This window comes from Microtus ochrogaster, unplaced genomic scaffold (genome assembly GCF_000317375.1).
Source record: "Microtus ochrogaster isolate Prairie Vole_2 unplaced genomic scaffold, MicOch1.0 UNK1, whole genome shotgun sequence".
Taxonomy (NCBI): domain Eukaryota; kingdom Metazoa; phylum Chordata; class Mammalia; order Rodentia; family Cricetidae; genus Microtus; species Microtus ochrogaster.
This window is the reverse complement of record NW_004949099.1, coordinates 33,505,238-33,518,472: the sequence shown is the minus strand read 5'-3', so window position 1 is coordinate 33,518,472 and position 13,235 is coordinate 33,505,238. Positions and strand designations below refer to the sequence as shown.

Here is a 13,235-nt window from a genome sequence, read left to right as displayed (position 1 = left end):
AGGCGTTTGGGGGCTTTGGGTGAGTTAGGCATCTTTACAGGCATAAAGGTGTTTAATCCTTCATAGACTGGCACTAGCCTCATTTAGACTTCACGGGATGAGGGAACAGAGCTGAGAACAGGGGTTCCATGTGGCTCAGCTAAGTTGCCAGCCAGGAAGTAACAATGAACAGGCTCCGAACCTCTAAGGCATAGCTCTGAGTCTTCCCTCTGGGTCTGGCAGCCTGTCAGCAGGCCTCTCAATCATTATGCCACCTGCCTAAGAAAGTCTAAAGTCACTCGATGCCATTCTGATTCTGAGGGCCTCGTGGCTCTTCCAGGATGCACCTGTATCCTGGGGAGGTTTGAGGGGGAAAGAAATTAGGGAGCAGCCATGCCAGCAGGGTTCCAGTCAGTGAAGCTGTTGCGCTGGGTCTCCAGGGCCACAATCTGCATCTGGCTTTCTTCAGCAATGCATTGAGATTGTCGTTGCCACAAAGCTGCAGACCCAGCCTTTTTGGTGTTTCTCATTTTGAAACGGGGTTTTGCTAAGTTGCCCAGGCTAGTCTTGAACTTGTCATGCTTCTGTACAAGCCTGAACTATTGTTGAGACTCAGGGGGAAAAAGTGCAAGGTCAGATTCTAGACCAAAGCCCCCTGAAGGGCAGGTGAAGTCACTGCAGAGTTTCCCACCCAGGAGGCGGCCTAGGCCTGGGAGCCTGCATTTCTTGTGGCAATAGGTGATGCTGTAGCAGGTCCCAGGAGACCCTGACCCAAAGCCTCCCCATGTAGATGGGTTTTATAAGATGCTGGGGACACCCTACACCTGTCCTGTCCCAAACTGTAACCATTTATCACTATGGCTGCTGGAGACCCCATATGTGGCCCATTGAGGGCCTAAGTTTTTAGTTTTATCTTATATTAATGTAAATGTTGCTAACCCCATAGAGATGGCAGCTTCCATGTTGGACAGTAGCGTCCTGCGGCTAATCTGCAGTTAAAACAGCAACAGCAACACCTGAGGTCCTAGAGGGCCCCTCCCCTCCCGCACAGTCTCCGGATTTCTGAGGTGGGTCTGGGGAGCCTCTGTGAAAGTGACAGCTGAGCCTGAAGGTCCAGGTGACTGAAAAGGGTAGGTGGGGGCAGGGGACAGGTAGACCTGTGGGAAACACAGACGTAACATGCCATCCCAATTGGGCAAATGCTCTGTCCCAGCGAGTGTGGTTCTCCTCCTTGTTCACCTCATGGAGGATTACCCTGGGAGCTCATCACACACAGGTTTCCTTCACCTACAGAAACAGGGCTGAACTCTGCTTCTGAGCGCTATTACAGGGCTCTTCTGAGCGCTATTACAGGGCTCTTCTGAGCGCTATTTCAGGGTGGCGGTACTGATACTGAGGAGAGTCAGCTCCTTGGGAGCTAAGGGAGCTTATTCGACTTCATCCCTGACTCCAGTGATCAAAGGGTCCCAGACTGGCTCTAGTATGGGACTCTAGCTCTCTGTTCTGCAGCTCAGGGTGTGTTCCACAGACTCACACAGTTTCCAAGCTCTGTGACTCTCATATGGGAAGTCTGGAGAAGGTAGGGTTTGACTCTGCCTCAGCGAAAGCCAGGCTTCAGGGCTACTTGGGTAGTCATGAGGGCTTAGCAAAGGGCAGGTTAGTGGTGGTCACACCACAAAGCCAGCTGTCTATCCTTTCAGAATTTGGAATATCTCAGTAGCTTCTCAGGCCACTGTGTTACTGTGAGCTCCAAAAGCATTTGCATGTGTTCAGAAGCTACCCTACCCTCTACCTGAAGTAGTCTTGTACAGTCTGCATTCCAAGGCTCATTTTTTGAGTCATTTCTATCATTTCTCTGTCCACCTAGGTTCTGAAGACCTTTGTTCCAGGACTCCATACAGAAATACTTTCTGCTGTAACCACTATGGCCAAGCCAACATCCTCTTGCCTTGTCCCTTTAGGGTCCCAGATTCCCACTCTGGCCTTTCTCCATGTGACACAGTCACCTCCCAGAAGACCCAAACCCATCCCTTCTTTACTTGACCCCATCCTGCCTTCCCACTTAGAGCAAAATTTAGATCCCTGCAAACCCATGAGGCAGCCTTTTGGTTTCAGCCTGAATTGTTGTCTTCCTCGAACAGGGTCAGCTCATCCGTACTCCAGGACATTCTCATCAAGCGTCTTTCTGGAATGCTCCTGCCTAGAACTCAACTTGCCTGTAATCAGCTCAACCTCATCACCTGGCAGAGACTTCCTGCTCTCCCCAGATAAAGCTGCCCTCCTCCTCGCCCTCTCTCTCTCTCTCTCTCTCTCTCTCTCTCTCTCTCTCTCTCTCTCTCTCATTGCTTTATTTCCTAAGTGATATGATTTATCTCACCCCGTGGAGTGGGGTTCACAGAGGGCAAGCAGATGGAGCCCTGATTCTTAGATCTAGAGTCACGCTGTCACTTAACAGGGTTCAGTAAATGTTTCTTAGTCAATTTGTGCCAGCCCTTGACTGGGGGGAGCAGTGACCTCACTTTCGTGACTGCAAAGGTTCAGACCTTTCCAGACTCCTTGTTATTGCTCACACTAATCTTTCAGCTTAGAGGTTAACCCTGTGCCCCAAGTCCCTCTGCAATCCACTGGGAAATGAGAGATTTAAGTGAGAAACAAAGCGGATCATCCTTCTGGTAAGAAGGCAAGAGGCTGGCACAGAAGTGGGGTGGGAGCGGGGGGGGGGCGCACATATCGTCTTCAACAAGAAGTCGTCCTGCCTCACTCTTCCGCCCATACTCCTAGGTTTTAATCCTGCCATAGAACATTTACAGAGCTCAGCCTCCAGGCCTAGTGCCCCTGTTCTGCTGGGATGGTGGACTCCAGGAGTTCCCGGAGTGCCTGGGAGAACCACCTTCCTGGGTCACCTCCTGCTACCTGCTGTGTGGCTGCATCTGCCCAGAATTTTTGATGAGGCGAAACAGGCAAAGAGGCCAGGGTGGGAGGGCTTCCTGCGTGGTTTCCCTGGGTGTAATTGCGTGATCTTCCCTATGGTTGGGTCTGATGGGTCCCTGTTTTATACCTTGGCCTTAGTTTGCGAGGGAGCTGCCATGAAGGAAGGATGAATCTCAGATCTCCTTCTACCTGCCATAGTTTACCTGGGTCCTTCCCCTGTCCCTGTCCTCCCTGCCTCAGGCTGCCTCCTGCCTTCCCCTCCTGCTATCTCTCCACAGGATTCTTGTGTTTTCCTCCAAGACCCTTTAATGTCCTCTCATTCAGGCCCATAGCCTAACAGAGCACTCCAGGAAGACTACAGGCAGCTGGAGCCTTAGTGGGACATATATCCTTGCTCTACGGTGTTGTTCTGTCACCAGGAATGGCAAAACAAAACACACACAGAGACACAGATACACAACACACAAAGAGATACAGACACACAAAGAGACACACACACACGTACCATAAACACAGATACACACAGATACACACACACATGCATAGACACAGCACAGACACACACATGTACCACAAGCACAGATAGACACACAAGTTTACCATAAGTACAGACACACACAGAGATATACGTACCATAAATACAGACACAGACATACATATGTACCACAAGTACACACACACACACACACACTCCCTCTTGTGAACCTTCTTGGCCTATGACTAGCTGAACAGAGGCTGTGTAGGAGGGGCCTGATTTCTGCAGCATTAGCACTCAGTGAGCACCAGGGTCCTAGGATTCCAGGGCTGGAGGCAACTGCAGAACCCCAACCCACCTGCTTGGTCTATAAGGCAAGAACTCAGCTAGACTCCAGGTTACCAGTTACTTAGCAAAAGGATAGACTGAGCCAACAAGACGGCCTAGAACTATGGGGGATAGGGAGAGCGTAAGGTCAGTTGTCCCCAAATAGCTCACAATACAAGACAGAAAGCTACCAAATTTTTCTGTGATCAGGACCATAAAATGACCCAGAGAAAACATCTCTGCAGAGGGGATGTTAGTATGTTGGTGTTAAGTTTACTTGTGTGTGTGTCCATCCATTCCCAGGACAACCTGAGGGAGTCTGTTATTTTTTTCTACCATGTGGCTTCTGGGGGCGTCAACCTCAGGTCATCAGGCTTGACCATAACCTACGAGAAGAGCCATCTTGCCAGCCTGAAGCTGAGCTTTTATGTCGGGGTAGATCACTATGGGCAGAGAGCACCAAGCTCCTGAAGGGCCTGTTTTCCTGAGACAGGAGGTGGAAGTGTGTTAGGGCAGTGGCAGCTTGCCTTGTTGGAAGGGTAGGTGCAGGGGACTTCAGAGTACATGGGGGCTTGCGCATCTGTCTTGGATAGCAATCCTGAATCAAGAGGCTTCCAGCCCTTGACCCCAGCCCTGAATATAACATGAAGGACGCTGAGACACACACCTCTGCTGTGTCACCTACAGGCTAGACCATCTGCTGGACAGACAGACTTTCAGAATGTAAAGGAATGAGGGGGGTTTCATGCTGCAGGTGGGGAAGGCTGGCTATCTTAGCCCCTGGCTCAGTTCAGCTTTGGTTGGAACACTGTCCTGGTGAACAGCAGTTTGTTAGGCAGGTTTTGTCTTGGCTCCTGGAGGCCTTTGCATCCTTGGATGCAGCTTTCCCCTTCATGTGTCTGACCATCCTTTAGACCAGCAAGGAGCTGGCTCCTCCAGGGTTCCCTGTGGGCTTGGAGGCACATGGTCTCTGTGCTTGTCGGGCATCTCGTCCTCCAGGCGGCAGCTACCTACTCCGACACCCTGTTCTAAATAGTCCTGGCCAACGGTGGTCACATCTAGAGGCTCAGCCCCCTGTCTAGAGGGCCCTTGGTTCCCTCCGCATCGCCGAGGACCCTCGGGACTCTTCTTGCAAGAGAAGTCAGGCTTTAAAGGGGGGACTCAGACACAGAAGACACCCAGTGTCCCATCAGGTCTGGGATCCAAGTCAGTCCGTAAAGCTGTGGTCTGGGTCCTGTACGCCTTGAAAGATCCTGCCTTCCAAATGGACAGACAGAGGTGGCCGCTAGTGAGAGTGCTGGGTGGTGAGAGGAGGCGCGGTTCCTTTGATCTGGGGCAGGGGTGATTCACCCACAACGCTCTCCTGCTACCACAGAGCTTCGCCGACCGATGCGCGCGCGTGCCCGCCATCGCAGATGCGCCCCAGCTGTCACTCCGCTGCGCGCTCTCCTCCCTCTGCTCGCTCGCTCAGTGTTGAGCACGCGCGCTCTGCTCCCTCTGCCTCTCCCCCTCTTCGGTCTGTCTTCCTCCCGCCCTCCCTCTTTCGCTTCAGTTTGTCGCTGACCCCGCAACCCCCTGCCCGGCAGCGGCAGCTCAGCCTGCGGTCCGCCTCCTTCACAGGCGCTGCCCAGGCTCCCGCTGCCCTGAACCAGACCCGACATCCCCGCGTCCTGCCTGCCGAGCTGCCCGTGTCCAGCTACCTGGTCTGAGCATCAGGTCCTAGTGCAAAAAGGTGAGTTGCGAGGAGCTTCTGGGAGAGAATGGGTGGGCGCGAAAGGAGGTTGATCCGAATATAGGAACTAGGGCCATCTACGTTGGGCCACCTGGCCGGGCAGGGTTAGCAGGGCTTCCTTCCTAGGGCAGTTACTGGGGTGGGGTGGGGGGACCAGACACCTGGGCAACCCAAAGGTACAGAGCATTAGAAACTCTGACCCCTCAGTGCTGGGGACATAGCTGTGCTTTCTGTTAAGGAGGGGGTAGGGAGGAGGGGACAGGGAGGAGAGCAGAGTCGGTGCCACATGATGGCCCCGGATAGCATAGAAATGTCCCTGCAGCAGGAGGAGCGGCAAGCCAGAGGAGGGGGAGACAGCTTGGGTGTTGGAGACAGGCTGGCATACAGAGGCTTGGAATGGGACCAGAGGGTGGAGGACCCCCCTGAGCGAGGCAAGGGCTGGACCTTTATACCAGTTGCTCTGGCTGGGTTTGCTGGCCCTCAGGTAGCTGTCCTTGGGCAAGGGTGCAAAGGAGCCCTTGCTAGTTGGAACGTTCTTTGCAGTCCTGATGGAGCCTGCTGGTGGGGGTGTGGCTGGGAGTGAAGAAGGGGTGTCTGGTAGTTCTTTCTTACAAACCCAGGCCTTGATTTTAGCACACTGGAGAGCTAGACAAACCAGGAACAAGAGATGCTTAGGTGGCCCGCCACTGCATAATGGCCTTTGCAGCAGGTGGGCCAGATGCCTTAGGAGCACTGGGTACTCAGTGTAGGGGCAGTGCACAGCCAGGTCACATTCATCTGGCTGCTTGGCTCTCATGGGCAGAGATGCCCGGCTTGGAGGAGGACATTGGTTTTCAGGAGCCCCAGGCCCATTTCATAATGCTGGATTCTGCCCAGGAATCTGCAGTTCAAATTCCTGTATGGCCGGCAGGTCTGGGGCTGGGCTCTGATTGGTTGCTCTGCCTCCCACCCCCCAGCTGTCTGCATTCCAGGGTGGTGGTGGGGATGTTGGCACCAGGCTGCCAGGGTTTGTTGGGCATTGCCTTGTGTGACTCAGATTGACAGGCCCGCAGCTTAGATAACTACAGCAGGTGGGGGGATGGGAAGGAGCCGGCATGTGGCCCTGGGCGGGGGAAGTCCAGCTGGTAGGGAAATCCAACATCAGCTTCCAAGCTGCCAAGAAGAGCCCAGCGCTCCCACCCCCACCTTCCCACTGCAGGAGGGCTCCGGCTCTGCCAGAAGAGGGAGCCGGGGGAAAGCCAGGCAGGGCAGGCAAAGAGGCGGGCTTCTTAAGCCCCCTAGCTGTGTTCTTTGAGGTTTGGCTACAGGATATATCTGTTTGCAGGACAAGCGTACCCTATTCTCATTTCTCAAGTGTGAAGATCCAGAGCCAGGGTCTTGCCTTGGTCAGGTGGGCGGTGAGGGATGGAACTAGTGTGTGTGTGTGTGTGTGTGTGTGTGTGTGTGTGTGTGTGTGTGTGGTGTGTACATGTGTGTGTGGTGTGTGGTGTGTACATGTGTGTGTGTAATGCTGGGAAGAGGGGGGAGTCAGGGTGAAACTTGGGTGTGGGGTGGGTGATCTGTCTTGACTTCTGCCCAGGGAGGCAGTGAACCATGGGAGCCTTCTGGGTCCTCAATGGACTCTCTGGCTTCCCAGAGCAACCCTGGTGTATGCTGGGTGACTCAAGGACCTTCCTGTTCTGCTTCCCAGGGTTTCTGTCAGAGGCAGGGAAAATTTGACAAGGAAGCTGGAAGTGAGAGGGCAGTGTGCTGAGAGGAACCTGGAGGGAGGGCGCGTGGCTGTTCCCAGCAGACATCTGGGGGAGGGGGGTTAGAAACTGCTTCACCGGGCGGGATGTGCGGAGGGGTAACTGATGAGCAGATGTGGAGTACTTCCTAGAAGGGCCTCATGGCCAGTCTGTGACACCAATCCAGGGGACGTTTCGTTTTTCTGTGTTCTGGGCCTCATGGCATTCCATTTGCTCAGACCAGATGTCCAGGCTCCCCGGAAGTCCTCCGAGATGGGGCAGGATTACTTGCAGGCTTCCCGCCCTAGCTCAGCCACCCACTAGAACCTCCCTGAAGAACCAAGGGGGTCGAGTAGTCCATGCATGCCTTTCTGCTCCCCCTCTTGGTGTATGGAGCTGGCGTTGGTGCAGAAGCCTTGATCTGGGGGAGATTCGTGGGAGGATGTGCACAGTTGGCCCAGGGGTCAGGGAGCTGAGGGCACTCACAGGTCGCATGTTGTGCACACTTGATTTGAGGGGTGCTGCGGGGGTACTGTGGGGTACTGAGAAGGAACTCAGAGGAATGCTGTGGATCCCACGCCTGGGGGGAGGTGGCTTTTGTTTTTTTCCAGTTTTAGTTGAGTGTGAGCACACATCATAGGGAGAGTAGGCCTACATCTGTGGGAGAAATCGGAGAGCAGGTAGCAGGTGTACTCTGTCAACCTAACCTTGATGCTCTGCAAAGCAAGTCTGACTGGCGGCTCCAGGCTGGGGGAGGGGGCAGCTGGGCTTCCAGGGGAAACAGCTCCCACGCCCTAGCTCTAATGGGTACAGCAGCCGTTGGGTTAGCAGGAGCACGTGGAACTTCAGAGTGCACACGGCTACGCTCCTGCCTCACCGGCCTGCCGCTCCAACCCTTCACTCCTGGACCGCCCCATCATATACCCCAGCTCCCGGCCAGGAGTGGTTTTCTAGGCTATTCAGCCTATGGGTAGGTTGGGGACAGGAATAACTCTTTGCTCAACCCCAGTGAGACAGCGATGAGATAAACTGTAAAGTCCTACCAATGAGGGCCGTCTGTCCCTGTATCTGACTCAACCTTCACCCAAGGGATGGACAACTAGATCAGCAGTTTGTGGTCAGGCAACTCAAGTCCAATCTATAGTCTTCCGTTTTCCCAAGCTTTTCCATGCCTCAGTTTCCCTATGATGCTGATAGTTACTCTAATCTTACTGGACTGTATGAACGCCAAGAACACCGTGTAGCTCTTTGACTGCAGCCATTAGCATCTTCCCATGTAAAGGCTTGGAGACCCTCCGGTTGGTGCCCTTGTCTTGCTCTGCCTAGGCAAGGTTAGTTAAGATTTTGGGTGAGCCCCAGACTTATTTTTCCTTTATATCTGCCATTTTCTATTCCAGCTCCACCAGGCTCACTGTCTGCAGCCTGTGGTGTCTCCAGTTTCCTGGCCTAGAGATGGGTAGCTGCTAGACCCTGGCTGAGAGGGCTGTCCTATACTTCTCAATCTTGAGTATGTCCCTGATTGGCCAGAGATCTTAGTACTGGGCAGATTCTCACTTAGCGAGTCTGGGTGGGACCTGAGACTTGGCATCTGAAAGGTTCCAGGCTATCTGCTTTTACAAGCCCATCAGAGTCAAAATCACATGTTTCTGCTTCGGGAGGTACCAAGTTTGGCCACTCCTAGCTTCTCAGCCCCGTTCTCTAAACCTGAGCCCAGTGGAGTCTGGGACCCTCTGCTGGGCCCAGTCCTGTCCCTCTGCTCTCTGTTCCTGGGGCTAGAACAAACACAGGTTAGTTTTCCTAGCAGGCCCCAAATACAGTGCCCATGAGCTGCAGCATGAGGTGTGTGTGTGTGTGTGTTGGGCGCGGGGTGGACGGACAGAGGATCCTCTGGCAGGACCTCCAACTCTATTCTGTCTCCCACTCCCACAGAGTGTTCATTTATTCCAGGAGTTAGTCAGTGCCTGCAGCAGCATGCAGCAACAGCAGCAGCAACAGCAGCAGCAACAGCTGTCCTCGCTTTCCAATATAGGTCACCCCTTTCCTGAGGAGTCTCTGCTGTTTCAGGGTGGAAAGGTCTTTGGCTGGGTGTTTTGTGGGTGGGCTTGGGGTGGAGAGGCTAGAAAGCTCCCCTCTCAACCTCGCTCCCAGGATCGGAGGATCCGGAAGGCACTGACATCACGGGGTGGGAACACAGATCAGAGGAGGTAGATCAGCTACCTAGAGAGAGCTGTGGTGTCTTCTAGATGTGTCCTCTTTTCTCCAGAGGATAACAATCACCAGTGTCTTTTCTGCCATCTCAGTAGACAACACCCTGGGCTGCGCTGTTCACCATGGTTCCTGGCCATCACAGGCAGGGTGGCGCTGAAGGGGCAGAGTGGGTGGAAGAACCTTCAGGGCATCTCAGGTGGAGCCTGTCCCCCTGCGGGAGGGCACAGAAATGGGAGCAGGAGCTGCCCTGGGCCTTCAGCGCTACCTAGACTGTACAAGAAAACTGGCCTGTCTTCGTGGCTGCCTTGTGGGGTCTCAGCAGATCTTCCTAGCAGACTGGAAGTGTCCCTGTGTCCCCCTGCTGGGGTTTGCTGGAATTGTGAGGCATCCCTCTGCTGCCTGAATGAAGTGCTGGAATGTTGCCAGCAAGGCATGTGTATGTGTGTGGGTGTGCATGTATGTGCCTATGTACACGCCTAGCTGCACAGATCTGGTATTTGTGTGTGGGAAGGCATGTGTGCAAGCACACGTGTTATGACATGCTTAGTCGCTTATTTCTCCTTCTGTGCCCACCTCTCTCTGCTGCATACAATGCTTCAAGATTGTGCCTGAGAGCTCTGTGCACACACAAGCCTTTCCCTTGCTGGGCTCCTGCAGGCTGACAGCCGTCAGGAAGTGGGTAAACAGTCTGACTCAGAGGGCTGTAACCCATCCTCACTTGCCATGTAACCTTGGTAAACTGGTTATAGCTACACATTTGGGTGGCTGTAACCTGCCTGCTCTTTAACAGGTGCTGTGACCTGTAGTGTGACTGAAGGTCAGGGCTGGGGGCCATTGTGAGGGGGAGATTTCTCAGAGGGCAGGTCTGTTTGGGCATTGCATAGATGGGGCAGAAATCTACTGAATCAGAATACAGTGGGCATGACATGGAACGGGCACCTGAGACTGGCCACAGCCTACAGCTCAGGACGCTGTAAAACTGACCTCACGTGATGATGAAGACGCCCATCGTGGGCTCAAGATGAGGTGGGAGCCTTTGCCAAAATTCCTTAGGTGATGTGTGCCTCCCCATGCCCACTCTGTTCCCACCCACTGAGCATCGGATTGTCACTGTTGGAGTTGGAAAGCTAGGGAGGAGTTTGCAGAGTGTTGGAAGGAGATGGAGGTCATGGATTTGAACCACAGACTCTGCCTGTGCCCCTGAGCCAGGACAATACCAGAACTGAGGTCAAGGCACTGTAACCACCATAACCCACATATATGGCAGCAAGGGCCAGGCTTCTGCGCTTAGCCTCCATGGCTGACTTACAGACATGCTCAGTTTTGGGGTACAGCACCTGCTGGACCTTTCACAAGCTGTTGCCTCCTAACTGGGAAGAGGGGAGGTAAAGTCAAGGTTGGCAGATGGACACTGAGCAAGCTGCCCTTGCTGGGAGCAGAGCAGAGTATCTGAGGGCAGCATAGGTCACAGAAGCATGGGGTCACCTTGGTAGCTTCCTGAAGATCACTAGGGTGGGATGGAGCGGAGGTAGAGAGTGGAAAGTGGAGTTAGGCATTATGGTGCACGCCTTTAATCCTGGCACTTGGGAGGCAGAGGCAGGCAGATCTCTGCAAAATTGAGGCCAGCCTGATCTACAGAACAAGTTCCAGGACAGCCTGGGCTCAGACAACAAACAAACAACAAAACAGTAAACCAAGGATGGGAGAAAGCAATGAGAGTGTTCCCCAAACACTGGGGGAAACCTCGGCCAGGCTGCACATTTTTCTAAACATCCTGGCCACTCTGGTCACCTCCTCAGAGTCAGCTCCATTCCGTCATTTGCTGGGAGCTCAGGGACTAACAGGAACTATGAAGGCTGCAACTGGAACTATACAGGGGCCATGAACTTGGTAGTCAAAAAGGCCAAGCTTGCTGCTATCCTGGGAGGAGTGGTTTCAGAAACAGTGCCCTTTGGGCGCTAAAAGGGAGCTGTGGGTACAAGATAGCCCCCTCCCCATATGAGCGTTTTCTGGTTCCCACTGTCCCTAGTGCCTTGCGGTGGTGTTAGCCTCCCCTCTGATGGAGATGACAAGGTGTAGGCTCTGGCTCCCCATCTCATAGCTCTTACCTATGTCTGGAGAGAACTGAGGTGCTAAGGAGGCCTGGGTCCCCTTCAGGAGACTCCGGGTTGTGGCAGGCCCCAGAAAGGATAAGGAGCCCACTTCTGCCTTGGAAGAGTGACCTGCTGCCTTAACATACTTCTAGCCCTCTGCCACTTCATCCTCTCTAGGCCTCAGTTTCTCCTGGGCCAGCGGCTGAAGAGCAGGACCACCCCCCACACACAACCTCGAGCTGAAATAGTTACAGATCTGCTAGTGGGCAGAAGACAGCTCACTGTGATTCACCTCAAGGTGACAGTGGGATCAGAAGCAGGGGGCCGCACAGCAACTCCAATCCCATCAGCAAGCACTACGAAGGGGAGGGCCCAGCCTCTGCCTCCCCACGGCTATGGTAAGCTGGGGCGGGGGTGATCCTGGTGGAGAAATGAGGGGACCAGGAGCTGGGGCCTCATTCCTTTACCTAGGAGAAGTGTGCCTTCATTTTCCCACCTGGGACGTGGTAAGCCTGGGGGAAGGGAGCAATATTAGGGTGAAATCATTTGTAAACCCTACCAAGGTTTGAGAGGCCCCGGGGGAGTCAGGGAAAGGCAGGGGAGGGAAAGAGGGGGCTGAGTTGGGATTCAGCCGGGAGTTACTGGGCCCCCCAGTGCCCCTAGGAAGCAAACAACTTGCTTGCTCCTCTTGACCCCCTCCCTACAGAGCATCACAGCGAGAGCAACAGGAGAGGGAATGGAGTGTAAAGGGACACCTGGCCCTTGTCCCTAACCCCTGGGCTGGAACAGGCTCCAAATGTTTCGCTCCACCTATCTCCCTCCCTTCCTCTCTCTCTCCTCTCTCAGGACTGACAACTGGTGCATGCTAAGGGGCTGTCTCTCTCCAGAGCTGCAGAGAGTGTGGGTTTCACCATGCTCGCACCAGGCAGTGGCCCAGAGCAGAGGAATAAGCTTGTCCTGCAGTGGAGGCAGGTCTCCTGTGAGTATGGGTCCCGCGTCGGGGCAGGGGGATGAGAGCTTGCTATCTGACCTTCCTGGGTGTCCAAGGCCTTGCTTTGGAGGCTCAGACTCACGGCCTTGCTAAGTAAAGACAGTCCATTTGCGGTGTGCTTTCCTGAGGCGGGGAGAGGGAGTCTAGACAGCTGGTTCTGCCTCCTGCTTCTCGTTCCCTGGCAGTTGCCAGCCAAGGGTTCTGCTGGAGAGTGGTCCAGTCCCACTCCTTTTACTGGGATCTGTGCTGTGTGCAGCATGTGCCGAGCTGGGACAGAAATCAGTTCCTCCTGGGTCGCAATCCCAGTCAGCCCCAGCCATCTCCTCTGCTGGATGAACCCAGAGGCCCCAGCAGGATCTCTCTCCTGCAGTCTTCCCAGCTCTGTAGGGAGCTCTTGGTGTGCTGGCAGTGGAAGTCATAGGGACTGGGTCCATTCCTCCCTGTACACACGGCACTTTAAGGATACATGGTAGTGAAAGTAGCCTTGTCCGTGAAAATTCTCTTCAAAGGGATAAGGTCAGCCCTAGCTGGTTTGCCCACGGCTATACAGGAAAAAGTAAGAAGTGGCCCAAAGGGACACTGCTCTGCCTGACCTCCCCTGGCCTTCAGTCCAGTTGCCCCAGCATGGCATAGCCTGAATTATTCACCAGGCGGACGGCTGATCCGAGGGGCTCAGATCCTTTTCATCCTAGGATCGCGCTGACACCTCTCAGCTCAGGATTATGTTTTCTGTCATCAGAGCTTTGCTGCGGCTCTGAATTTGGTGGAGGTG

At 54.2% G+C, this 13,235-nt stretch overlaps 2 protein-coding genes across 4 annotated transcripts in view; one reads left to right on the top strand and one right to left on the bottom strand.

Moving 5' to 3' along the window:
- Cacna2d4 (calcium voltage-gated channel auxiliary subunit alpha2delta 4) overlaps positions 1-13,235 on the bottom strand; it is a 103,554-nt gene that overhangs the window by 13,693 nt on the left and 76,626 nt on the right. The window lies entirely within an intron of this gene.
- The window catches only part of Lrtm2 (leucine rich repeats and transmembrane domains 2), a 15,468-nt gene continuing 7,419 nt past the window's right edge, over positions 5,187-13,235 (top strand). The window contains exons 1-3 of one of the 3 annotated variants that reach the window (XM_005365112.3): positions 5,187-5,444; positions 11,650-11,870; positions 12,319-12,451. In XM_005365112.3, the coding sequence (XP_005365169.1) occupies positions 12,385-12,451 (67 nt within the window). In that variant the 5' untranslated portion in view covers positions 5,187-5,444; positions 11,650-11,870; positions 12,319-12,384. Of the gene's footprint in view, positions 5,445-11,624; positions 11,871-12,318; positions 12,452-13,235 lie in introns of all 3 variants that reach the window. The other 2 variants (XM_026788232.1, XM_026788233.1) reach the window with 2 other exon arrangements.